Source organism: Leptosomus discolor, chromosome 18 (assembly GCF_034619465.1).
Source record: "Leptosomus discolor isolate bLepDis1 chromosome 18, bLepDis1.hap2, whole genome shotgun sequence".
Classification (NCBI taxonomy): domain Eukaryota; kingdom Metazoa; phylum Chordata; class Aves; order Leptosomiformes; family Leptosomidae; genus Leptosomus; species Leptosomus discolor.
The window spans coordinates 2,859,225-2,884,922 of record NC_141408.1 but is presented as its reverse complement, the minus strand read 5'-3'; the positions used below and the strand labels follow the sequence as shown (position 1 = coordinate 2,884,922).

At 48.3% G+C, this 25,698-nt stretch overlaps 3 protein-coding genes, 1 long non-coding RNA gene and 1 other non-coding gene across 7 annotated transcripts in view; 2 read left to right on the top strand and 3 right to left on the bottom strand.

Moving 5' to 3' along the window:
* AP2B1 (adaptor related protein complex 2 subunit beta 1) overlaps positions 1-9,972 on the bottom strand; it is an 83,135-nt gene extending 73,163 nt beyond the window's left edge. For all 3 annotated transcript variants that reach the window (XM_086475446.1, XM_086475445.1, XM_086475447.1), the window contains exons 1-5: positions 9,921-9,972; positions 5,667-5,724; positions 3,504-3,609; positions 2,127-2,262; positions 169-414 (exon numbers count right to left, since the gene is read on the bottom strand). In XM_086475446.1, the coding sequence (XP_086331572.1) occupies positions 169-414; positions 2,127-2,262; positions 3,504-3,609; positions 5,667-5,703 (525 nt within the window). In that variant the 5' untranslated portion in view covers positions 5,704-5,724; positions 9,921-9,972. The remainder of the gene's footprint in view (positions 1-168; positions 415-2,126; positions 2,263-3,503; positions 3,610-5,666; positions 5,725-9,920) is intronic.
* Positions 9,973-10,187: 215 nt separating this feature from the next.
* Positions 10,188-13,829, top strand: PEX12 (peroxisomal biogenesis factor 12). The gene is made up of 3 exons (XM_086475253.1): positions 10,188-10,313; positions 10,667-11,211; positions 11,889-13,829. The coding sequence occupies exons 1-3, from the start codon at positions 10,188-10,190 to the stop codon at positions 12,286-12,288; spliced, it is 1,071 nt and encodes a 356-aa protein (XP_086331379.1). The 3' UTR covers positions 12,289-13,829.
* Positions 13,830-14,860: 1,031 nt separating this feature from the next.
* On the bottom strand, positions 14,861-16,302 carry LOC147414133 (uncharacterized). The gene is made up of 2 exons (XR_015183955.1): positions 16,182-16,302; positions 14,861-15,252 (listed from the first exon to the last, which is right to left on the bottom strand). It is a non-coding gene; the product is annotated as an uncharacterized LOC147414133 (long non-coding RNA).
* LOC147414134 (Z30 small nucleolar RNA) lies at positions 15,813-15,910 on the bottom strand. The gene has a single exon (XR_015183959.1). It is a non-coding gene; the product is annotated as a Z30 small nucleolar RNA (small nucleolar RNA).
* A 6,580-nt stretch (positions 16,303-22,882) lies between the features above and the next one.
* Positions 22,883-23,758, top strand: SLFN13 (schlafen family member 13). Its single transcript, XM_086475400.1, is given in 4 exon segments — positions 22,883-22,952; positions 23,052-23,122; positions 23,124-23,579; positions 23,582-23,758. Coding segments are annotated over 4 exon segments (774 nt in total).
* Positions 23,759-25,698: the final 1,940 nt, after the last annotated feature.

Genomic DNA, 25,698 nt, shown 5'->3' with positions numbered 1-25,698 from the left:
CCCAAACAGACCTAAGACTAGAAGGCATTTCCAGTTTTCTGAGGCAACAAGGGATCTCTAACCAATGCAATCATCATGGTGAACCAGTTGTAATTAAAAAGCCTTCATGTTTCTGGTTATCTGCCCATTACAAAGTCAAGCAATGCACTGGAAGGACATATACGTTACCATGGGATTGGAGTCTGCAATCAGGTCACGCAGAGAATCCAGAAATCCTTGGTCCTCCACCATCTGGGCATTGATGTCATGCAGCTTCGCCACACAGACAGCCGCAGTCTTTCGTACGTAAGGGTCTTCATCCTTCAGACACTTGCGAAGAGGCTCACACAAATACTCTGTGATCTTGTCCACCCTGATGCATCCCATTGTACGGACAGCCAGAGCACGGATGAGAGGGTTTGGGTCTTCACAGTCCTGAAATGGGACAGAACGTGCAGTGAACAAATCTACTCCACTAGCGGCTGATACCTTCCCTGCAGCCAGGATCAGGCTGTTCTTTAAAGCAAAAAGCATTCTCTCCGATTACATGCTACAAAGAAGAAATTCTTTCAGATCAGGGATAAAAGGTGGAGCTTTCTGGTTCACAGAAACATTCTACACCATCTCAAGGCGTTTTCACGCTATGATGGCTTGTAAAATTGTGATCTCCGTGTCCCTTGGTTCTCCCAGGCAAAAGCTTCTTTCAACATCATCTAGCAGCTACAGCTAAGCTAGAGAGGCCACCCTCATCACCCAAAAGCTAGCCACAGGTAACTTTAAAGTAATATACTCGTTTCCAGTCTTACTGGTTTAAAGCAGCAAGAGAATATAATGGGAAAAGTCAACAACTAAACACAATGCAACAGTCATCAAGGCCTCTCTCTCACAGGCCATTGGTTCTAGGCACAAGCATCCCTTAAGCTTGCAACACGTGAAGCGCTAAGCAAATGCTAGTCTAGAGGTGCTTTCCTGATGAGGAAAAAGAAAAAGCAGAAGGCGATATAATACTTCAAGACTACATAATTTTCCATACATTCAATCCATCTACATCTCTGAGCAACACTCCTCCAAAATCGGCCTATGCAAGGATGGCTGCAGAACGACCTACAAAAGCGTAAGGTACATTTACCTTCCACTCTTTAAATTTCCTACAGCTGAAAACACACCTGAATGCATCACTTCTAAAGCAAGTGAGAGCAGTGACACATCTCACCAGTGCATTCACCCCTTGAATGTGAACCGTGCGTGACGCGCTGAGCTAGGGCAGACCTTCTCTTTAGGTCAAGACCTTCTCTTTACTAACCCTTGTCCCTCAACTTGCCAAAAGGGACAGCAGACATTTCCTTGCATGGAAAAGCATGAAACTGGAAAATACCACATTTATTTGTTAGTCTGCTCTAACAGAATTACACTTTAAAGATAACACAGACAACAATATTCTTTCCAGACTGGAAGAGAGTGACATGTTCCCTGGCCAGAAGAGCAGAGCTGCTCTCAGCCTAGGTCTTCTCACCTCTTTCAGCCTCAGGCACCACAACAGAAACTTAAAACATGATCAGATTCCCCAGTGTCTCAGATTTTATAATACTCTAGGAGGAGTCCCAAATTTTTTCTAAGCACCAGATTTTAATTTAAAGTGGGACTGAAATAACATTTCCTAGATAAGGAGAGGCAACTTGGCAATAGAATTAAAGGCAAGACAGCGCTCAGGCTGTTATTTTTTCCAGTGAACTGTCTTTCAGTTTCACCAGAGATACAGGTTTTCCACAGAGAGCACAGCCAAAACATTCAAACAAGAAGTAGACACCCATATATCAGAGATACTACAAAGGCTGGAAGATGAACAATATGAAATCTGTTACCCAACACCAGAAGTTGGTCTTTAACGACAATCAGTCAAAAAACAGACACAGCTTTCCCTGGCGCAGGCTCTCTCATAACCACTTACAGGGGTGCTGAAGTCATGTCCTTGGCAGTGACTAGCAGCAGCAAGTGAGAGAGACGGCCCAGACCTATGGGGTTCAGCATGCTCCTCTGCAAGCACCCCCAGCCCAGGGACAGGGATAAACAGCAGCTCACAGACACAGGAGACATGGTGACAGCCACTGTGCTGGACTGTTTTCTGATGAGCCAGGGGAGCAAGATACCTTCACAAAGCTGTTGACAGCCATGATGGCCATATCGGGCTGACTTTTGGCATAGTTCATCAGGTACAGGTAGACCAGCTTCTTCAGCTCCAGGTTGTCGGTCTGCATGCAGTTCACCACATCAGGAAAGAGCGAGCTGGAGAGACAACAGGAAGCAAGAACAGAGACAAAGCGGTGAGACTGCAGGGTGTGCAAAGGGGACAGGAACTTACCAAGGAAGCCAGGAAAAACAGAGCTCCGCTTTAAGCGGCCTGCTGTCTAACGAGAGGTCAACTTCCCTCTGAAAACAGTTTGCAATGGCTTTTATAATAATCATTTAATCTCTTCCAGGGCTTTAACATAGGTCGGTTCTGGAACACATGAAAACTAACGCAAGTTCCTAAAGGTGTTTTAACTGGGGAGTTCACCAAACAAGAAAATTCTACCATGCCAGGCCTGGAAACCAACCCACAAGAAAAAGAAAACTCACTTAAAAAGGTTTTGGTAATGCAGGACACTTAAAGAACCTGCCAAATTTCAGACTAGTAAACGCTAGAGCAATTAGGATCTTAAATGCTGACAAGCTGAGTTTCACTCAAATCTCAAGCAGCAATCTGTAGAAGCTGCGGGAAGTTACACAAAGATATCTGCAGCTCCCGGGTATGCTGTAGGGATCTAAAGGTGAAGGGCAAGTGCTGTTGGCCCAAAAGAACAGTTTTTCTTCCTTCCAGTTTATCTGTTCCTTCATTCCTCGATGAAGTCATGATGCTACATTTGCAACCTTATACTAATTTCCGTGGCAACAGACCACACTGCCACAAATCCAGGAGTACCGCGACTTTAGGGCAGACTCCAGCAACAGGAAAAGCTGGAAGGGAGAAAGTATTCACTCAAGCAAGTTTTCCTCCTTGCCTGCAAGACAGAAAAAAGTACTGGGGACAGTGCTGCAGAAGGTAAATGACCACGTCCTGTAGTCGCTATGAGGAAAAAGTTCAATTTAAAAAATCACTCATTTTAAGATGCAGCTTAAATTTATACTGGGACAAGCACAGCTAAAACACACTCTTGGAACTACCTTTCCAACACTAAACCCCAGGCTAGCAGGCAGTGAGAAAACATCATATAGAGCAACATGCAAAACGGCTGAATTCTGGATGGGTTTCCAAACAAAAAGGGCTATTGGCACCCAGCTAAACCATCACTGAACACGGTTGTTTCTTTTGCTCTCAGGAACAGGAAGGAGCTTGAGAAACCTGTGACTCAAGCACAACCCAGGCAAGGACGCAGCCAGCCTCAGGTGACAAACTCAGAGTGGTCCCACGGAGATGTGGGCCACTACACCTGACTGAGTCCCAGGACAACCAGAGCTGCTACAGGTGCAAGAAAAGTTCCTTTTACCTGACATCCTTCCCCACAGTCATGGCTGCAATAACCTTCTTCACAGCTTCTTTCCTCTTCTCTTTCTTTTCATTATTGAGTTCAGCCTTCAGTTCAAAAATCTCTCCTGGCAGAAGACAAAACAATTGAGCCTCTTGGGAGAAGAGCAGGGTCTCGCTTTAGGGATAGTTCAAGAGTGACTTTTAACTTTCCCGGCCTGTTGGTACCATAAAACGGGTACAGCCGCACGTGGAAGCTGGCAGACCTTATGGGGAACACGCTTCCATGAGAAGCAAAGCCACAACGCTCAAGCGAATGATATGGGCTACACCTTGCTCACAAAGCAGCAGTTAACAAGAACCACGCTGCACGTCGCAGCTCTCCCACTTCTAGAACATTCAATCACATCCCTGTAGCGTCTGTTTCTCAGAGGCAACTATTACATAACTGGGACGAAAAGATATTTGAAGAGACCAGATTCGTGCCTGCAAGAAAAAACTAACTCCGCTCGGAATTCTGCCCAGACTCGTTAACTTTTGCTCATCATCGCCTGCTTCCTGCGAACGCAATGAGAAAACAGCAGACTGTAGGGCAGCCCAAGTGCTGTGGCAGACAGTGGCAGAAATGGGAAAGCACCAATTTAGCCCAGTGGATCCAAGCTAGAAAGACAGAGCTACTACTAACAAAAGCAGCAGGTAACACAGGTCACCTGGATTCCAAGGATGCCAAAGCAGCCTTTTCCATGACACTAATTCTTCCAGATATTACTGTGTGGAAAGTCAGTTCAGGCTGGATCAGAAAAGCGGCAAAGAAAGTTTGCAAAATAAAGCAACACATGCAAAAGACCTCTCAATCAGGCCTGTCCCAGACAGAGCAAGTGGTGCGAGAAGGATAACGATCCTGACCGACAGGCAGCTTTCCCCAGGAAGGACAGTGAGCGGTACATTCCCACTGGGCACCACAGGCTGAGGACACGTTGCAAATATCAAACTATCTCTGACAAAATCCATTCTAGCCCCTAAGCTTCGATTCCTACGCACCAACGCCACTTTGTCAGATCAAAAGCACTAATTACTGAAAAGCCTGACACAAAGACTAACAGGTACTTCAAAGAACAAGAGAAGTTACAGTTCTGAAGAGTACAGTGCAGTGACTGCTTGTCATAGTTCCTGCCTGAGAAAGAGATGCTGGCATTACTCACGCTGAGATCGTGCCCCCGAGCCGGGCTGCGCCAGCAGCAGCGTGCTCACCAGAGCTCAGAGGCTGCAGGCTGGCCTCTTGCAGCCTTCCCAGGAAAACCTGCCTTTAGGACCAAACTTACAGATACGAGTTGTTCCTTAGAAAGATGTGAACTGCATTTGTTTAATTTATGAGCTCATTCTGAAGCTTAATGAAACAAATCGATCCACACTGTAGGTTTTTTCACTGCAAACATTAATCGGAAACATTCAGCCACTCTGAAAAGGAGAGGTTAACACGAACCATTTTTCACATCTGCTGGAGAAGGATGAGCAACATCAGGCTTAAATTGCAGCCAGCAACAGCGTTTTGTTTAAGAACATACTAGAAAATAAAGTCTGCCTGGGACATTTTCAGCAGAACAAGCCCTGCTCTGGAACAGGTGAATGGATAAAATGCCCCTGAAGCTCCTTTCCAGACTTCCCATTTTTAAGGGCAGCAGTTTGTCCTGAGATGAGGTGACCACCACACCTACAGTAAAGCCAAGGGCAAGTCAAACGGAGCCCTGCTCCTTGGAGGAAATGGCAATAGGAAAGGCAACAGCTTGATGTAGAGATACACACTTATACCTCAAACAGTAGATGTCTCTCAGTCACCTTAATCCTGTGACATCCAAAGGAACAACCATCCTCAGTCTTGAACTTGTTAGCCCGTAACTAAAGCTTTGTCTCTGACCAGATCTGCACTCAAATCCCAATGTTTTGTTCTCTGATACACGAAAAAGGAGCAATTTGGGTCATTTCATATTACAGGATTTTGTGATGCATATCAGCTTTGTCTTTTGTCACCACGTGACCTACTTCCGAAGTTTCTCCCTGGATGATTAAGATGAGAAACAGGGACAGAGCTAACAGAAAAGCACAAGTTCTTCTGCATGCAGTAAAAAAAGCTCTGTAAAAATAGCTACCCACCACCTCCAATCCACTGCACCAGCTTAACACTAACCTTTTTTATTGGTCGTGAAGTATTTGGAGTCCGTCATGGTTCCAGCTCCTTAAAACACCTGAGAATAATAATAATAATAAAAGAACAAGTAGTCAAACAGCATTCGGAGCTGACAACACCCAGTTTGCGAGGCAGGAACTCGAAGAAAGGACGGTTGGTGAGCGCGTAACGTAAGGGAAGGCGCAAATGCTTCACATCCACAGGCACAAGTTTCACAATCCTCATTCTGCACCTGCTGCTGATGTTACTTGGCAAACCCAGGGCTGGAAAGGGCTCAGATGAACAGAGGCAGTGAAAGCACAACAGCCTGAGGCGGGCAGGCTGGGAAAGCAGCGGTGCTCAGCCCAGCTTTTTAAACTCCCCGTCTCAGAAGGGAAAAGGCAGGTTTTAACTCCTTACAATCAGATCTTGCACGTTCTGCAGCTGCTTTCCCCCGGGTACACAATTTCGTTTTCCAAAAAAAAGCACTGCACATTTAATATCTCGCCTGGAAGCGAGAAGTCCGGCTTTCAGACAAAGGAAACTGTCAACTCCCCCTAACGATACGTTCCTGTGCTGCATCTTGATGGAAGGAACAATTAACCCTACTTGCAATACCCACCCCGAGGCCCTTGCATTTCTTTCCCTTCTTTTGTTCCCGGGAGATGCAAAGCAGGGGGTTTTTAAAAAAGAAAAGCCATTGATTTTCAGTTCTCTCAAGCCTGAAATTGAAACCTTTCCCTGCCAAGGTCTGACATCCCACCTCTGACACACACACACGAGCTCATTGCTTGGCCAGCAAGTGCCTCGCAGAGCCGCGAGAATGGTCTCACCAGCACCCTTCTTGCTCCACAGAACCAAATTATTAAAACCTTAGAATACAGGGGTTGCCCAAACATATGTGGATATCCACAATTTTATTCTTACAACTGCCAGCTCTGTGGCAAAGATGACTCAAACAATTTTCAAGTAGTGGTTGAAAAACAAGCACAGGAGTGGGCAGTTTTACTGGTTTTGATGAAACAGTCTGCCTCAGTGCTAAGAACCTATGACCCTAAAACCATCCCAAAACAACAGCTTTCCTACCTCTTCCCTTCTTTTTCTATTTTTTCTACCCAGTTCCCCTTGCCTTGCACATACTTCCACGACCTTAAATGCTACCAGCAAAGCAGCAAGTCATCTGTTCCCCAAATGCTGCTCTCTTGCCTCTAAACCTCGAAGGTCTTGCTGGCTCAGCAACAAAAGGACAAGCTTCACTTTGAACTCCAAGACACTGCCCAGCAGCAGGACCAGCTTGCTGTTTCTTAACACTTTCCTTCCTCATTCCTTAACCACCCTGACACCACCACCGTTCTTATTTCCCCTAGCCACTTTGATCAATTTAATACCTCAGCAGTCAAACTCCCAGCAGCAGCTGAGGGCTAACGCCACAATTTCCACCCCCTTCAGCGTCCTCAACAGCACGGCAGCGCAGAGCAGTCGCAACCTTGTCCAACTGCCAAGCAACCAGATGAGAAACAACTTGTTGCTTAGCCCAGCTCCCCAGAGCTCCTGCCTGCCCCGTGCCTGCCTGGTTCCTGCCTCATCCCAGCGAGGCAGCATTACTGGGTTTGGTCTGACGTTCCTTTCGGCTCCTGCCAAGCTGGAGAGCAAACTATGCCTGGGGACAGCTCTGGAAGCGCGTTCCTCCTACAGAAGAGGATTGCTCTCCCTCCAAAACAGGGGCTGGGCAAGCCGCAGGACCCACAGCATTGCAATCTTTCCAGCAAAGAGAAAATCCCAGCATCACAAATGCAGCAGCCGCTGTGGGTCTTGGTTTATTACTAAAAACACAGTCCATGTTCCGCTGCGATGTTATTGCTGACACAATCCTTTGGATTTCAGCCCTGCTTAAAAGAGGACTTAAATGTTTTCCTCTACAAGAGTAATTTGGCACAGTGCCATGCAAAAGGCACTGAACACAGCCTTGCTGTTCTTTGTTTGCATTCTATGTGGATTTGTCTACATGGGTCACACCTCCCAGCTGAGCTAGTCGGGTATTGTTTTAACAGTCGCCAGAACAGCAGATTATAGAGAAAATCCAGGAGATAAAAAAAACCCACACCACCATACACATCATCCCAGTTGCATAAAGCTACACAGAGGAAGAAACCTGGATGAATTTCAGAGATTATCTTTAACCCCAAAAGCGGGCCATTCTGCTGTTTTTCTAACTTCAGATCACACACTTGGAAACAGGAAGAATTCTAGAAACACTCAGGCAAGGCTAAGCACAGCACACGTCCTTACAAGCTGTTTTGACAGACGTAAACGAAATCTGACTTAGATCAAAAACTACCACATTCCAAGTGCAACAAAGGAATTTTTCTCAAGAGCGCAGATTTTTGCTTCGTGTACGTCAGAGCTTGCTTTGCACGTTGTTCCGAGCCAGCTTGCTAGCAGTACTATTACCTCACCTGCTAAGCAAACTCAGCACGGTTTACAGCAAGTCCTAGATGAAGGCCAAAAACAAAATAGCCCAGCTATACAAACAGCAATGTTTTAAATAACTCAAGAAAATGCCAGCTTCTCATACACAAATCTAAATCGAAGCAAGCCAAGAAATTACGACAACATCATAAGCATCCTTGTATTTTTTAGAGGAAAATCTACAACAGATTGCCCCCTCCTTACTGTCATTTTGGGTCCAGCATTTGCTAAGGTGGAAACAGATAAGAGGGATTCCAGCTGACAGCAAAAGGCTCCTGTTCCAACCCCAGCAAACAAGAGGAGATGAAATAGAGAAATTTCTCCAGAAGCTCTGGCAATGCTTAATGCTATAAGCATTAGCTTGACATTTAAATGTAGACTGAACCAAAAATATGATTAAACGAAAAGACTAAGGAAACATCATAACCATAAAGATAAGGCTCCTCAGCCGAAACCCACACATTTCTGTATCCTGTGTCTGACCACACCTGCTCTGCCCCACGCCTGACTCCAACGACAGCCTGACCAGCTCCCACCACTGGTTTCACACAGGTTTAAACAGGAAGGTGGCAGGTTTAAGGCCTCAGTATTGATCCAAGCTCCTCAGCATTGAAACAATCCTGTGTTGAACCCCCAAACCCCTAAAGTGATCCCTGGTTTAACCTGGCTTGCGCTCCAGCTGGTGCCACCACCTCTTATCTGCACCCATTTCACCTGCAAAGCCTCTCGAGCAGCCCCGCAACAGCCCAAGCACGGCTCAGGGCCACCAGAGCATCAGGAAACTACATGGAGCGGCCAGACACGGATGGCAAAGGGAAAGCACCGCCTCGGCTTCCAAAACCTGCACCCCTAATGGCACATCCTGGGGGAAGGTAATTTGTTCCCATCCTGGGCGGCAAACGCCCCTTTGGTGCTCCCCACCCCACTCTCAAACGCCCCGGGGTTCCCATCACCTCCTCGCTCCTCAGACCCATCCCCAGCTCTGCCACCAGCGCCCCCACCCCCTCCCTGCCTCCAGCCTCAACCCACCGCAGGACTCGCAGCTCCTCCACCACCCACCCTCCTCCCAGGCACCCCCAACTCCCTCAAACCCTCTGCTCACCAGTCTGCCCCCTTCAGCAGCATCCCCCACACCTCGCCCAGTATCCCCCAGTTGCAGGAGCACCCCCCACCAATCCCAGCTTCCCTCCCCAGCCCTGCCCAGACCCAGCAGGCCAGCTCAGTGCCTGCCCTGCCCTGCCCCCCTCAGCGCCCCAGCCCTCAGCCCTGCCCAGTCCCACCAGTATCTTGCTCTGCTCATTCCCACCTCAACTCCCTTCCCCAGTGCCACGAAGCTCCAGCCCACCCCGCAGCACCCCCAACCAGCGCCTCCTCTCAGTGCCCAGAGCTCTCCCCCACCCCTGTCCAGCGCCCCCATGGCCCAGTCCCCCCCTCCCAGCACCCACCCCTCCCCTCCCCTCGTCCATGCCGCCACCCTTCCAGCACCTCTGCATCCACCTGCCCAGTCCTCCCAGTGACCCACATCCCCTCCTAGCGCCTCACCAGTGGCCCTCTCCACCCTCTCCCAGTATCCCACCAGTGCTCCTCACCTCCTCCCAGTGCTCCTCACCCGCTCCCAGTGCCCCACCAGCGACACTCCCCACCCTATTCCAGTCCCGCCTCCCAGTACCCCACCAGGGCCTCAGCAGTGCGCCTCAGCTCCTCCCAGTATCCCTTCCCAGTACCGAACCAGTGCCTCATCCCCCACTCGCGGTGACCCCTCCCACGCCCCCCCAGCCCCGCAGCGGCCCCCCCGGCCCCACTCACGGCGGCGGGATGGACACACCGCTGTGGGGGCGGCGGCGGAACCGGAAGCGGAGCGGAGGGGCCGGGAGGACTCGCGAGGAACGAGAATCAACCCTCCCCCGCCTAGAGCGGCCGCGCCCCTGCCACCATAGAGCGGGGCGGAGGAGACAGAGCGCCGTCCGCGCCGTGCTTCCGGGGGGCGGTACTGCGCGGCGCCCGGCGGGTGCCCTGCGAGGCGGCGCGGGGCCGCCCCCTGGCGGCGGGGCGGGCCGAGGCGCAGCCGGCGCCATGGCGGAGCTGGGCGCCCACCTCACGGCCGCTTCGGCCGGCGACGACCGGCCCTCCATCTTCGAGGCGGTGGCCCAGGACAGCCTGATGGCCGCCGTGAAGCCCGCCCTGCAGCACCTGGTCAAGGTAAGGGCGAGGCAGGCCGCAGGCCTGGGCGGGGGGAGGGGAGGAGGGGCCGGCGGCGGCGGCCTCCTCCCTGCGGGCCTGGGGGCACCGCGCTGCGGGGAGCGGCCCAGGGGGTTGAGGGCGAACAGGCTGCGGGGAAGCTGCTGCGGAGGGACCCTGGAGAGGCCGCCCAGCTCTGCTGAGCCGCTCATCGCCAGGGTTTACCTGGGGCCGCGCTCACAAGCCGGCCTAACGGTTTTGACACACACCCCCCCCCCCCGCTCGGTTTCTGAAGGGGAGGTGCGATTTGCAGTTGCTGTAATTTAGCACATAGCCCCGCTTTCAGTTCCTTCCGTTTGTGTCCCTTGCAATAGGTGCTTGCTGAGTCTAATCCCAGCCGATACGGCTTCCTCTGGCGCTGGTTTGATGAGATCTACGTCCTTCTGGATTTGCTGCTCCAGCAGCACTACCTGGCCAGCTGCAGCGCCTCCTTCTCTGAAAACTTCTACAGCTTGAAGAGGGTAGCGATAGGAGACGGCAGACGGCATCCTCTGGCCACTGCTGGCCTGCCAAAGAGGCAGCACTGGAAGTCTCTTCTCTTGCTGGTTCTTGTTCCTTACCTGAAAGGAAAGCTAGAGAAACTGGTGTCCAGCCTGAGGGAAGAGGATGAGTACTCCATCCACCCTCCCTCGTCATCCTGGAAGCGCTTTTACAGAGCCTTTCTAGCCGCCTACCCCTTTGTAAACATGACCTGGGAGGGTTGGTTTCTTATCCAGCAACTATGCTATATCCTCGGGAAAGCTCAGCATCATTCACCCATGCTGCGGCTGGCTGGTGTTCGCCTTGTCCGACTGACTGCAGAGGACATCCAGGCCCTGGAGAAGAAATTGGCTGGAGCCACCTCAAGCCAAACACACAGGTAGGTCAGAACATGGCTTAGCTGCTGCTTTCTAGAAGGTTCAGTGGGTGTGTTCATTTAGAGGTGATGCTGCAAGTCAAACTGTCTTGTTCTCCAGAAATTCTGCAAGATGAAGTTTACTGCCAGCAAAATGTGCTCCAAAAAGGAGTATCATTAGTGTAATAAGGGAACAAGTAGCAGGGATTAGCTTCACAGGATTTTGTGCTAATAAAATTGCCATGTTTGGGGGTCTTTTTTAGCACTCCAGCCTTTATCCTATTCAGTCATCAATTGCCCTTCTCTAACAAGGGAAGTAGACTGCAACAATACTGCTGAAAGGGCCGAAACCTAGCTCTTTGGCTTTTCTGAGCAGCAGCTAGTCATGAGCACGCTTAATGTCGCGTAAAACAGTGATCCAGGAGTGAAATGCTCTGTGGTCCAGGTCCCCTCAATCCAAACTCTTCCAATTAAGCTTCTGAACAAAACAGAACTTGAAGCTTTCTTAAAATAGAAAAAAACTTGAGAGGAACATCCCAGCAGATGCCTCACTACAAACACGGGATATGTTAACCAACTTCCGTAGCATTACGCAGCTGTGCAATGCAGTGACTTACTGCCCAGGTCCTTTTTGCCGTGGGTTGGGGATGAACAAATCTGCGGTAGTAACGATTTCTCCATGTCATGTCTCTCTGTTCCAGCATTAAAACACAAGTGCAGTCTGCAGCGAGGAAGGCGTTGGGTGGCATTGCCTTCTCCCTGTCCACCGGGCTGTCTGTCAGCGTGTTCTTCCTCCAGTTCCTGGACTGGTGGTACTCCTCCGAAAACCAAGAGACGATCAAATCTCTGACAGCGCTCCCAACTCCTCCACCCCCTGTGCACCTCGACCACGGCGCCGGCTCAGCCCTCTTACCCAAATTGAAGACCATGTGCCCTCTGTGCCGCAAAATCCGCGTCAATGCCACGGCCCTGTCCACCTCAGGCTTCGTGTTCTGCTACCGCTGCGCGTACAGTTATGTGAAGACCCACCAGCGCTGCCCCGTCACGGGCTACGCCACAGAGCTGCAGCACCTCGTCAAACTGTACTCTCCCGAGAGCTGAATGGCCCGCCTCGTGCTTTCAGAGTGCACCTCCCAGGCTGGTGGCTGGGTGGCAGTGACCCTAAATTCGCCCCTTCTGATGTCCCAGAGAAGACTTTCGACCGCTACAACTCATCAGTGAGCTCTAGAGCTCCTTTGAACTTGGCGGTACCTCAGAGTTTTGCAAATTCTGGCAAGGCTCTCCCCTTTGTTTGTTCACTGTTCGAATATCCTGTGACAGTTTCAGAGGGACAGGACAGCGACAGCCTGTCAGCCAGCCCAGAAATGCCTTCATAGACCAATGGAAAGGCGAGAAACACCGATTTGGGCAAGAAGAATGCAGCTGTGAGGATCAAAGAGCATCACTGGTAAGAGTCCTGCTCGAGGGCATGAACCAGCACATGGAAGAGGTAGGGAAGATTCTCTCAGCAGTTACTCCTCCCTTAGCAGCTCCCCAGGCGCTCGTGCTGCTCGGGGCGAGCCCTGGCACTAGTGCTTGTCAGAGGCAGAGACAGGCTTAAACCTCTGCTCTGATCATGCTGTTCTTAAGAATCTCCTTGCGTTTTCAGGCTCCTCACCTTTGACCTGAGAACATCACACCCCTAATTCTCATCAACAGTTCCAAATTAAGACTTTTGACTCTAAAGGAAGAAGAGGGGATGGGTACAAACAAGGATACAGGAGGGACATTGCATTTTCTGCATGAGGGAGAAAAATCACCAAGCAGATTAAAGCAGCAGCTGTGCCAAACGATGAGAGTTGGGTTTTGTTAAACAAGTCTTTGAATCTGTTATTATCTGCTTTTATAAAGCAAAATTCTGTCTTGATTGAGAACCTCACTTAATTCTTTTCTTGTTATTGGAAAAACAGAGTTGGCTCCTCTAGGGGCTCTATTTACATACAGGAGACTAGACTAAAGCTGCTTTCATCTTTGCAGATACAGTAATGGATATAAAATTAGTATTTTGTAGGCTGAGAATCTTTAATGTCTATGTTTGATTTAAGGATTACATTGCAATTATTCCAGTCCCAACCACGTAGCACGTTCACGTCACATCAAAGCACCCTTTCATTGAACAGAGGAGAAGAGAAAAGGTGCGACAACAAGGCTGGTTCTTGCTTGACACCCGATTTTGTATGACGGAAGGTTTTTTTCCTGGCTCAGCTCTAGGGAGCAGCAGTTAGCTACTCCAGCCATCATGGTGGCATTGCCTGTAGCATATGAAGAGCAAAGTTTTCTGCACAAAGGACATGGTCTTTCTGGGTTAAGAGATACGTTTGGACATTTAATCCACTGAACCAGTCATCTAACTTTCCCCCTGCTTTAGCTCTGCTTCAGAAGATAAAAATCTCTAATATCCTCCCTCGCCTGGAAGCAAGACAGCAACGTTACTGAACAAGGTGGAAAAGTACAGCAACTTGCATCTGGTACACACCTACTGTAACAGATGAGATTTGTCCCTGATGCTGTCTTATTATCTCTGCATAACTTCTAGACCCTTCTACCTGTGCCACTATAGAATAATAATAATAAATACTGACTCATTTCTCCTTTCTCCAGTAGTTATGGGATCCACGAAGACACCTCTATCCTTTAGAAAGCCAGTAAGAGCACACACATCTTACTGGAAAAGAAATCAGACCAAGGTGTAAGATTTTCTGAGATTTCCAGTCACTTTGGGCTGGATATGAAGTCACATCACTTGGTACACCAGTTCTGCTTCATACACAGAGATCATCCTCTCTCTGAAAAACCAGCATCCAAGATGCTCCACAGCCTTACAAAACCTGACTGGTGGGACAAACGGGGGCCTGACTGTCCTGTTGACTCTACTGCAACTGCTCACTTCAATAAGGAGCAGTTTCAGGAAAGATTTGTTTTCCTTTTACCCATCCTGCACTCTCCAAAGTTCTCTCTGTTGCTCACAGAGAAGGCGGGCAGGGCTGGGACAGGAGATGGACTCACCGCCAGCACTGCAGAGCTCTTGGGCAATTCCACCCCACCCTCCCCTCCAGCCCAGGACTAACTGATAGCTGAACAGCCCAAGCTGCCTGCACGCAGCTGCTCTGGGGCCTCGACACCTCCTTCTCCCGGGGTTAATCTCTCTCCCTCTCCGCAGAACAGCCACCTGATGCCAGCCTCTCAGATCCCAGCTGCCTCCCACTCCACCTCTGCCCACACCACGCTGCACAACACCCCGTCCCTGCCAGACTTAGATGTGGCCAACACCATGGCAGCTCGAGACCTGCACAGAACCACCCACACCTAAGCCTCAGTTCTGAACAGTCGTAATCACTCTTTTGAATGTTAAGTTGCTCTTGAATGCCTGGCAGACGAGCGAGCATTAAGGCCACAAGGGTCACCGGCTCAGCAGTCACCTGGCAGATTTTATTAGTGTTCCTGCAGGTGGCTGCAGAATACAACTTGGATTTGACTGTGTCTTCTACCCCTCCTGTCCTTAGTAGCCACATACATACCCATTTATCAGGTTTATTGCTCTAAAACAAAGCTATGAAACCAGCTGGGTTACACAAACATTCCCATTTATCTTCTTAACTGTAAGAGTGTTATTAAAGCCATGATGGTCTAAAGATAGGCAAGAACACCAGCTTTATTAAACCAGCCTTTGGACTCACGTAGCAACTGGTGACTTCTATACAGTCACGTATCATATGCATTCAGGATGCTTTGTTCTGTTGGTTAATACACTTACACCAACATTAGCAGCACTGGAGTTACACAATACATTACTGTCAGAACTCGGCAAGCCTTTTAAAAAATGTTTAGTGACCCTCAGCCATAGTCATGACTTATTTAGACACTCTTCAAAAATCAGTGCATTAGCAACTTGAGCTGCTTTCCCTGCTTCCTTAGCAGGAACCACGTGGATTCTGGAAAGAGAAAACCACCATAACTACACCCATTCCCCACAGAAGCTTCCTTCTCCACAGAAGAGAGAAATGCATGTAAAGCTGTCACCAAGACCTGGAAGAGAATAAAAACTAGATCAGAGAATAGCTCCATATCTTTCCCTGTATTTCCTGATCGGCCCAGCCTCCCCCCGACCCCGAAAGGGCTGCACTCCATCCAGAGCAAAGCACCAGAGCCAGGGCTGACACCACAACTCACTTGTAAAAACACTCCTGCCTCTGCACTGGCCATCACTAGATGAGAATACAGCTGAACCAACTGCTAACAGGGTGTCTGCAGGACACACAGCTCCAACTCCATTTACAGAGTCTGCACTGCATTTATAAACGGAGAAGATGCAGTGGCAGTGTCTGGGGTTTCATAAGCCATGTCACACACAGGAGAAAAACCAAGAAACCCCTCTCACTGCAAGCTCTACTAAACCCAGCATTGCAGCAAGATACACAACTCCAAACAAGTATTTGCACTACTCACTTTTCAAATCAAGGTTTTGTTTTTCTGCTGGTAAAAGAAGTTGCTAAAAATTCTTAATATTTCTTCAGTATTTTTTAGGGTGCATCAAAAAGTTTCAAGAAGCAGCAAAGCTGTTTACTCTAGATGAGCTTAGCCTAAATAAGCTCAGAGAGAAGATTACATGATCATGCCCTGGTCAGAGCAAAGACACAAAGTCTCAGCAATACCAGTTCAGACTATACTTCACTCATCATTGCTTCGGGCAAATTTATTTCCATTCAATAAGGAGCTTGCTCCCAAGTCAGGAATTAGAACATAACAGTTTTTTTTTCCCAGAGGGAAAAAAACAACCGACCAAACACACACCTCCCCACCCGCAATAAACAGATTAACTTGGGTTCTGGGTTAATTCTGTCCAGGATCACATGGCTTTCTACAGGATGGTTTGCCATAGGTTAACACTGGGAGATGAGAGAGGAATGGCTGTCACAAGACTGAAAAACTGAGCCCCGAGTTATTTCTGTACCCACCTCTGTCCCACAGGAGCACGGAAGAGGTGGCACTCAGCACCATCAGCACGGATGTAGTCTCTCCAGTGCCTGTGTGTATGACAAAGCCATGTTGGTAGAGTAACACTGGCAAAAGCTCTCCATTTCCCCTTCCCAAACTAGCTAAGCCAGCGAAACCCCCCTTTTCCCTCCTGACACATCGATACACAATGCACCCCACATGGCATAAGAGACCCCAAATAGTCATTAATTAAAGCTTTGGCCGATATGCAAGCATGCAACAGATAAAAGGAGCTGGTTTAAGTTTTATGCTCATCCATGAATTAAGTGTTTGGGTTTTTCTCTCCTTACCACCTCCTGTTGTTACAGATCACAAGGGGGTGAAGCACATTTAGCAGGGGAGCAAGGGAACGGAGGAGGGCGACATGCCTGACAGACCCGAGCTGGAGCTAGGGAAGACAGGTCACGAGTTGGGAGTCCAAGGGCAGGAGAGGCAGTACCAGGCAAAACCAAGAGGAAAAACTCTGTCATACCTGTAAATGTTGCTGTAGCCAGTGGCTCCCCAAGGGTCCAGAGGCCTATTCTGATCTCACCCTTCCCTCTTTCCACCCCATTTCCCACCTCCTTCCCTGCATCCTCCCCTCAGGCCCCTTGCAGCTCCTCAGGCCCCAGTTCCTCTACCCCTGCCCACCCAACCCCCGTCAGCCCCCGCTGCCCTGCCCCGGCCCCGCTCAGCCTCCTGCAGCCCCCGAGCGCCCACATACCCCCCCCGCCCCCGCCCTGCTCAGCCCCACACCGCTTCGGCCCCAGATGCCCCACCTCGGCCGGGCCCACACCCCGCCACCCGCAGCCTCTCTGGCCCCGTCCCCCCACACCCCGAGCCCTCAGCTGCCCTGCCCGAGCCCCCCCTGCCCCGCAGCACGCCCCTCCCCCCGCACCGCACCGCACCGCACCGCACCGCACCGCACCGCACCGCACCGCACCGCACCGCACCGCACCGCACCGCACCGCACCGCACCGCAGTCCCGCTCACACAGGCCCAGCCACGCCAAGGCGGAGCTGCCCGCCTTTGTCCCACCCCCCAGTGGCCAACAGCCAATGGCAGCGCGCGACAGTGCCGGCGACATCGGTCGGACGCCAATAGGATGGCGCGTTAGGTGAGCTCGGGGCGGGGCGAGCGTTTCCCGCCCCGAGGAGGCCCGTGGGGGTGGCGAGGCCCGGCCCGGGGCAGCTCTGCGTTCGCTCTTCCCTTTCCTCAGGGCCCCGACGTGCTCAGCCGGGCCGCAGGCGGGGATAAGCCCCTCAGCTGCCGTCCAGTCCCGAGGCGCGGCTCTCCCGGTTGCATATTGTGCCTTTGCTGGAATGTTGCCCCGAGGAGGGGGGCGACACTGAGGATGCTCCAGAGGGGCCCCCTGCACGGACCGCTGTCATGGGGAAAAGTTATGAGACAGTTTTAACCCGTAACTTTAATCATTTCAGCTGAAAGCTGTGTATGGGCGTGATTTCCGTACAAAATTCTGAGCTTTAGTGTGCTTTGTCAGTACAAAAAAGTAAGAACATTGCATCTCCTATGGCCAGGGTACGCAGCCCCCGTCTGCTGCAGGGGCCTTCTCGCCGGCCACCCTCTTCCCCAGCTCTGGGCCTGGGCAGCTCTGGGTGGTGGCGGAGGGTCGCAGCCACGACACGCTTACCTACAGCTGCAGAGAAGCCAGCACTTCTTCATTGCGGCGCTGGGAAGCACGGGGGATGGCTCCTCCTGACGTGCTTCAAAGTTACACCAAAAATTCAACCTTTTTATATCCTTTTTCTGCAAAGTCATGATCTTTAACATATTTTAACATAAGCATGCATGTTATGCCCGCTATTAATTTTGACATTTACAATGATTAGTCCACCCTATTATATGACTTTATTAATATTCCTATACTAATATAATCATTGGTTATTTTACTGATCAAAATCTCTGATACACAAATCAGGATGGGCAGTATGTGAGAGTCTTCACAGCAACATTCCTTTGTTTCTATGGTTTCATCACATAAGAGAACTAGCTGAGAATGTACAATTTCACCCCTTGTACCTGTCTCCCTCCCTCCCTGTTCTGTGTTCTGTACAATTTCACAACCCGCAGCAGCTCTAGCTTTGGCCATCTTCGTAAGGCCTGCATCTGCTGTCTCTTAGCATGAGTGAGGTTTTGTATATTGCTTACCTTAATGTAAATTAATTGAATCAGGAAATTAATACTTGTATTAATTAATTAACCTTAGTTGTTCATTAAAAGCAATTAATTATCAACAAAAAGTAATTATCTATTTAAAATTCAGACCTGATTATAACATAGAGGTTTAGTGGACACCAGCTTTTCAGACTGAACAAGCAATGACATATGTAAATGCTGTAAGTCAGGGGATTTCTTCTAAACTATTTTTTTTAGTTGTGTCTTTCCTCTGATAGGCTTTGGCTGCTGGAAAAGTGCCAAGGGGAGGGAAGTAATAGCTCCAGAGGGCTGGGCTCCCAGCAAAATCTGGTTCTGAAATTCAGATAGAGCTAGAAAGATCCAGTGAAGTCTGTGGACGCTGGTGCTTCATCACAGGAAACACAGAGGAGAAGAAAACAAAACTGGCAGAGAAGAAGAGAAAACAGCAACAAAGTACGTTTCATTTCTCTTAGATTTTAATAGAGGGAGGGGGCAGAGGAGAAGAGAGGTAACATGCTCCGCATGCTTTGTACCCCATTTCTGCTGCCCATCATTCTGGGACTTGAACATTTAAGAATTTAAAATTGATATTTCAAATATTGATGTTTTAGCCCAGAGCTAAGAAGAAGAGGTGAGGTAAGTCCTTTTCTCTGTCACACCAGGGGAGTCAGATCTCAGCAGTCCTGTTGCAGCAAGCTAGAGGAGTGGTTGTGGAACTGGACAGGAAAATTCCTCTAGCTGGTAGCAAAAATTAGCCCTGTCATGGTTTAAGCCCACCCAGCTGGCAACAAAGCCCCAGGCAGCCACTCGCTGACCCCCAGCCCCCTTGGTGGGATGGGGAGGAGAAAATATAACCAACAGGCTCGAGAGTCGAGACAAGGGCAGGGAGGGCTCACTCACCAGTTGTGGTCATGGGCAAGAGACAGACTCGACTTGGCGAAAACAACTTCAGTTTAAGTTAAACACCACCAAGAATAATGAGAAACACAACCAGGTCTTAAGAACAACTTCCCCCCACCCCTCTGAGCTGGGGCAAACCCAACACAGCCCACACTGCCTCCCTTGCTGCGTTAGTTGTGCCATAACTCAAAGCTACGAGGAGCAGAGCTATGTTCCTCAGCAGAGCTACCTCAGAAGAGAGGCAGACAAGGCAGGAAACTTGTCTCCTGCATCAGATCTGGAGGAGATGCTTGTTGGAGTTTTTGTGCCCCGCAGCTCTCTGGCTTAATATTTGGCCATGTGGGAGGCAAATCTGTGCCAGTGGAAATAAGCTGCACTCCTGTCACAGGCGAGATCTCTTCTAGGCACACTTTCATTTATTTCCAGGTGCTTTTGCACCACAGATGTGTTTTGTAGCAAGGGGGCTGGTTTTTGTTCTCAGGAATTGGCTTAAAAGTGATGCAGATGCAGTTTGCCACCATTTCAACGGATTTGCCAGCAGCCCGAGTTCAAGTGACAATCAACTGAGATTCAGCCGCCTGACTAGCAAGGGTGGCCAACTAGAGCTGAAAGTAGAAGGGTCAGTTGTTATTGTTTACTGGTTATTAATTGGTGGGATTACTGGATTCTTAAGATCGAGGTGAGGCTTAGCACAGCTTTTCTGAGTCATTGGGGAGGAGGAGGGGGCACGCAGTCCAGGAGTATGTAAGGGGATAACAAGCCTGGCTGTAGAGAAACCATTTGAGGCTCCTTGTGTGTTCAGAGGGACGGACGGCAGCAAGGTCCCTACATGCCCTCACGCTCAAGGACAGAAAAAAAATACCTGGGGACAAATTTGGGTTTTAAGTAAGCACTCCGTTTTGGAAGTGGAGAAAGACCCCTGTTGCTGTCATCTCTGTGACTCGATGTATTTTTTCTCCAAAAGATGGCCCCTTTTTAGCTAATGTTTTTGGAAGTCTTTGGAAGATTGATGTTTCAGCATAAATGGTAAGCAATTTTTTTACAATTGTTTCAGGCCCAGAATGGCTCTTGAAGATGATCAACAACAGCAGAAGGTCTGGTTAATTTAGCAACAAAGTATCCTGAAGTAGTTTTGTGTGTTGAAAAATATGTTTTGGTCAAAAAGCAAGAAAAAATATACCAAAAAAGTCAAAACAAGATCAGAAATGCACCATTGCCTGGGCAGTGTGTGCCTTGCTGAACTCCGGAGGAGGTGTTGTAAAAGCAGAGATTGAAAATGAAAACTACAACTTGGAGAGAGACAAGATTGGACTAGATATGGAAGAGACTTTTTGTTTTCTTCTTTCGTTTCCAGACTGGAGAAAATACCTGGACTTTGAATAGCGAGATAATTACCTTTTGATTTTTAGTAAAACCTGGAGCAGTGAAAACGCATCCTTAACTGTACAAGTGCAAAGCTACGTATCTGTAGCCTGAGTACTGCATTGTACGCAAAGTGTGGCACTTCTCTTTCCCTCATGAACCCTACTGAAGCTTTTTTGTTCCTTAAAGAAAAGCAGGATGAAGCCAGGAGAGAGCTTAGCCCAGGATCACCTGCTAAAATCAAGAAGACAAGGCCTACTGGAGGAGACATGGATATTACAAATAACACTGTTGCCGAGTTGTTTAGCAGGGACCAGCTGTGACAGGGAGAGACATGGACTTCACAGAGTCAGGAGATGTAGAATTCAAGCGCTATTCAACTGAAACATTTTTGACTCGTGTCAAAGAGATACTACCCCAGCATATTGCTGGACTTGCAAACACAAGCAGTGGGCATTTATGGATCGGTGTGGATGATGACAGCAGAGTGCAGGGATTCAACAGTGATGCTGAGGACCTTGAAATACTAAGTCTCCTAATCAATTCCATTCAAAGCAAATTAACCCTCTTCCATTTTCGTGGGAGTGGAAACACACACAACGTAAGGTATGACCACAAAATTTTCGAAGTATCCCGCGTGGTGGGAGATCACTGTGGCTACGTCCGTGCTGTGAAGATCCAGCCATTTACTTGCGTTCCATTTTCCAAAGACCTGGACTCATGGCTAGTTGAAGGCAGCACCCTCAGGAGACTGAGAGTGCATGAGTGGGCTGCGTGGATGAACTGCTGCTGATCCAGGACCAAAAGAGCCGGGACAATCCCTTTCCATTTTTGATACTTCCTTTTATTTTCTTGCCCCTGCCCTGGCAGTGTTGTTTGCCTGAGATAGTCCTACCTGCTTTTCAGGGTTCTTTGGGGGCCTGAGCAAGCCAACCAGCTTGACTGCTTCAGGTCCTTGCTAAATAAATACCTGTCTTTCTGCTACTTACCTTCCTTAAAGCTCGCTTCAGGCTGCAGCAGGTCCTGGTCATTAGCAGCTTATTAATATCAGCGTCAGTCCCTATTTGTGCAGCATGAGCTCTCCATGCCTCAAGTTGACCGCTTTTGAGGTTAGACCCCAGTGCACATCGTTTTTTATGTAACTGCCATAGTCTGTGGCAACTGCCGTCTGCTTCAGGCTTCATCTGGACTTTGCCTCCTGCTGTTTAGGGGCATTCTCCACTGCTGCTGCCAGACTAATAAGCTGAGAGCTATGGACAGATGAGTTGCTCGTTGGCTAATCTTTGGGCAGTGATAGGGGTATCACTAACAGTTAGAGGTCACAACAGCAGCTAATGAGATAAGGAAACCAAAAGCAGCTCCACGGTCCACGACCTGAGCCTGTTCTGTTGCTAATGGGCTGCTGACCATGTGAGCTGCAAGGGTTCTGTCCCTGAATTGCATCTGTTATTTTAAAGAAGAGCAAAAGATTTAAAACCAGCACGAGGACAGTCTGTAGTTCTTGCACTGAGGGACAGCAAACGCTCATGTTCTATCACATGTTTTTATTTCTTTTTTTCCAGGTCTTTCAAAGTTTTCTCAGACCTTTAGGCTAGAGCTCAGTCTGAGAGAGGGGCCACCTCTTATCAACCCAGTTTATTCACACCAGGGCCTTGACAACGTTGATGCTCTTTGTAAGCAACTGTTTCCTGGTAGGTCTGCACTTTACTTTCACTGTCTGCTAAGTTTACCACATGAATCTCAAGGGCATGGCCAAGGCCAAAGATTTGAAGGCATTCTTTAAAAGGTGAAAGAGATGGAAATAGTTTGCAGATCTGACAGCAAAATAGCGTTTCAAATGCCTGATGACCCCCTTCCCCAAGGACTGACCTTCTGCCAGCTATTGACACATGCACATGACAGAGCTCAGCTCGGTGAACTTCTCTGCAGACCCAGCACAGCCATGCCAACGTCTTCTCGCAATCCAGTGAAAAACGGGAAAGTCAGGAGGTGTTGACGTGGAATCAGCCCAACTACATAAAGTGACTGGGCTGGGACCGGAGCGGAGAGTCTGCTGCTGGTTACAGTCCATCATTTCTGTGGCACTGCGAGATCAGCCAGGTGTCCGTGGGGCTTTTGTACTGAGCTGTTACTATTTCTTTGTTTATTCACCAGGTCTCCTAAACAAGGTTGGGCCCTGTGCTGGCCTTTTTAGGAAAGGGACTGAGACCTGGGTAGGAGGTGAGGATTGAGTTCCTTGAAGAAGTAGTCTTTGCAAAAGAAGATGGAAACACATGGAGTGGTTAAGGAAGATTTTGAAGAAGAAAAAAAGGTCTTTCAGGCAGCTGTGGTTGGTATGTGTAGCCTTTCACCAATAGTAATTCCCACAGAATCATTTCAGAGGGCTGGATTTGCATATCTTATACTAACACTTTTCTTCTTTGCCTTGCTAGTGAAATCCCACAGCATAATATATACTAAAAAAAAACTCAGTAAAGATCTCCAAGAGCATCCAGGGTTGTATTTTTTTAATGGAAAATCAATTGAAGCAGCTTTCTGAGGGAGTTCTGATATTTTCCAGAAGCTGGGCTCTTGAGGTCACCTTGCCAGAAAACCAAGACATAATTTGTGATGTTCTCCTAGTAGCCAAGGACAGGCCACCTATCCTCTGTACAATCTGTAAGCATCATTTCTCAAAGGATTTGTCTGGATACTCAAGATGCATAGCCTGGAAGCTGAAGGAGAAATTAGTCGATACTGGGGGCTATATTCACAAATTGTGTGTAATACCAAAGCTACTGACTTTGCATCCCAATATTAACTGTGGAAAAGGATGGGATCTGAACCTTTGAGAAGTGTATCCCCCAAACTACACCCTAATCGACAGTGACAACTTGAAGGCGCTCTTGCATGCTCTCACAGTAGCTCTGCTGACTTTCAAGTGCCTTTTAAGTGACCGTGTTGGTTCTGAGTTTTTGAACCTCTTTTAACCATTGAACAATACCAGCTGCTGTCAAAAAATCTTCACAAAACTAAGAGGCTGTATGTTTATGGTCTCCCAGGAACAGGAAAAACTATAGTGGCCCTGAAGATCATAGAGAAAATAAAAACTATGCTACAGTGCACACAAGAGGAAGTTCTTTATGTATGCGAGACCTAGCCTCTGAGAGATTCTGTGCAGTATGTATTTCCTCCATTTCTTCATTTCAACACCCTGATATTTCACCAGCATTTTTGAATAGCTGAGTACTGATTAGTATATTTGGTACGCTGTTTGGTCCACCATCATTGCAGTGTTTGAAGGATGTAGTTGGGATGTGTTTTTAGTAAGGCTCAAATTCTTTTCTCACCATCCTGAGCATCTACTAATAAATATGACTTCAGTATCGTGGGCATTCACTTCATTCCTATCAAGTATAACCAGTAGTTTGCAACACAGAAATTGTTTTTAATCCACTTGTATCTGTTCTGTAGGCAGAAAGACATTTGCCAAGCTGTGACAAGAGTAGACTCTTTGAAGGCAAGCTTTGATGATGTAAAGCACATAATAATTGATGAAGCACAGAATTTCCAATCATCAGGACGGTGATTGGTGTAGCAAAGTCTTGTCTCTAACTTCATCACGTCATCCAGAGCCCGGCTTTTTCTGGATTCTCCTGGACTACTTATGGACAAGGCACCACTTCCAAACTGGTCTTCCAGAAGCAAGAAGGCATGATCCTGTCGAGTCACTAACCAAAGTGGTTTGCAAAGCGAACAATATCTATAGCCATCTGAAAGAACATATGGAAAAGGTTGTGAATACTCTACCCTAAACATTCCCAATGAACGTTTGGAAAGGTTATCACACCGAGCCACATGTGCTCATGCTGCACAAGGAAGACCAGGCAGAAGCAGAGTAGCAGAGTATGTGGCAGAACATTGTTGTACATGTCTTACAAAGGCTTACTCCGAGAAAGATACTGCTGTTCTGTGCTGTACAGATGAAGAAGCAAGAGCATATTCTGGAATACTAGCTTCGGAAGTGAAGAAGTTCAAGTTAGATGTATCATTAGGAAAAATGGAGGGAGGGCTAGAGGAGCATGCTGTTCTTGACAGTGTCCATCATTTCTCTGGCTTAGAGAGAAGCATTGTGTTTGGTATTAGTCCTCAATTCTTTTATTTTCAAGGAAAAAAATGTAAGAAATCTATTGGTCTGTCTAGCATCCAGAGCTAATTTAAATCTACACCTGTTATTTGAGTAACTTGATAACTACACAGGATCCCAACGAGGCCCTGACAGGTCAATGGTTCACAGAGTCATAGAATGGTTTGGGTTGGAAGGGACCTTAAAGATCATCCAGTTCCAATTCATGTATGTTTGAAATTTTTTTACTCTCTATCTGTGGAGTAGAAGGATTTCCTTTGTAGTAGCTGGTCCTCTCTAAAAGCCCAGACCTTCTTGGGAAGCCTCTACAGCCTACTTTAAATCAAATGTAAGGTTTCAGTAATGCAGAGAAAAGGGATATTTGGAACATCAGTAGAATTCTATCGTTCCCTGAAGGCTCCTTTCAAGGACTTGCAAAACCTGACGCTCAGCCTTCGGCTGCGTGCAGGTGCATTGCCAAGTGAAAGCCACTGTGCCAAGGCAGGAAACTGGAAGACGTTCTGGCTTTCACCAGCTCACTCCCATACTCACAGTACTGCTCAGCAAAGTTAGCAAACAGCAGACGCATCCAGTGTTAGAAGCCATTTTTTTTGAGACAGCCTCTATTCAGATATATAGAAAAGTAAAAATGGGCCCCACTGTCCATGTTTTAGCTAAGAAATACAAATAAATGGCTTTTACAGAAGTACTTTCTCCACTCAATTTCAGCAACACTCACAATGGGTTGCAAGAACCCAGTTGCTTCAAAGGGAAGCTTTAGTGGGAGAAGGAAGACTCGGCGTTAACAGCTCTCAGATACCAGTGGCAATTTTTGTCTTTGTTTCAGACACGCTGGTTAGAGAAAACTCTCTGTATAGAGTTAGATGTGAAATTCTTTTGAAAGACGGATCCAAAATTCCTGAAAGTGGGTATACAAAACTGATGGCTGGTTGAAAACAAACCATATTGTTTTC

Excerpts from the sequence above, each read along its gene's own strand:
- PEX12 (XM_086475253.1), top strand. The coding sequence starts at position 10,188 with ATGGCGGAGCTGGGCGCCCACCTCACGGCCGCTTCGGCCGGCGACGAC. Across the intron at positions 10,314-10,666 it reads CCCTGCAGCACCTGGTCAAG|GTGCTTGCTGAGTCTAATCC; the intron begins GTAAGGGCGAGG and ends CCCTTGCAATAG. Across the intron at positions 11,212-11,888 it reads ACCTCAAGCCAAACACACAG|CATTAAAACACAAGTGCAGT; the intron begins GTAGGTCAGAAC and ends TCTCTGTTCCAG.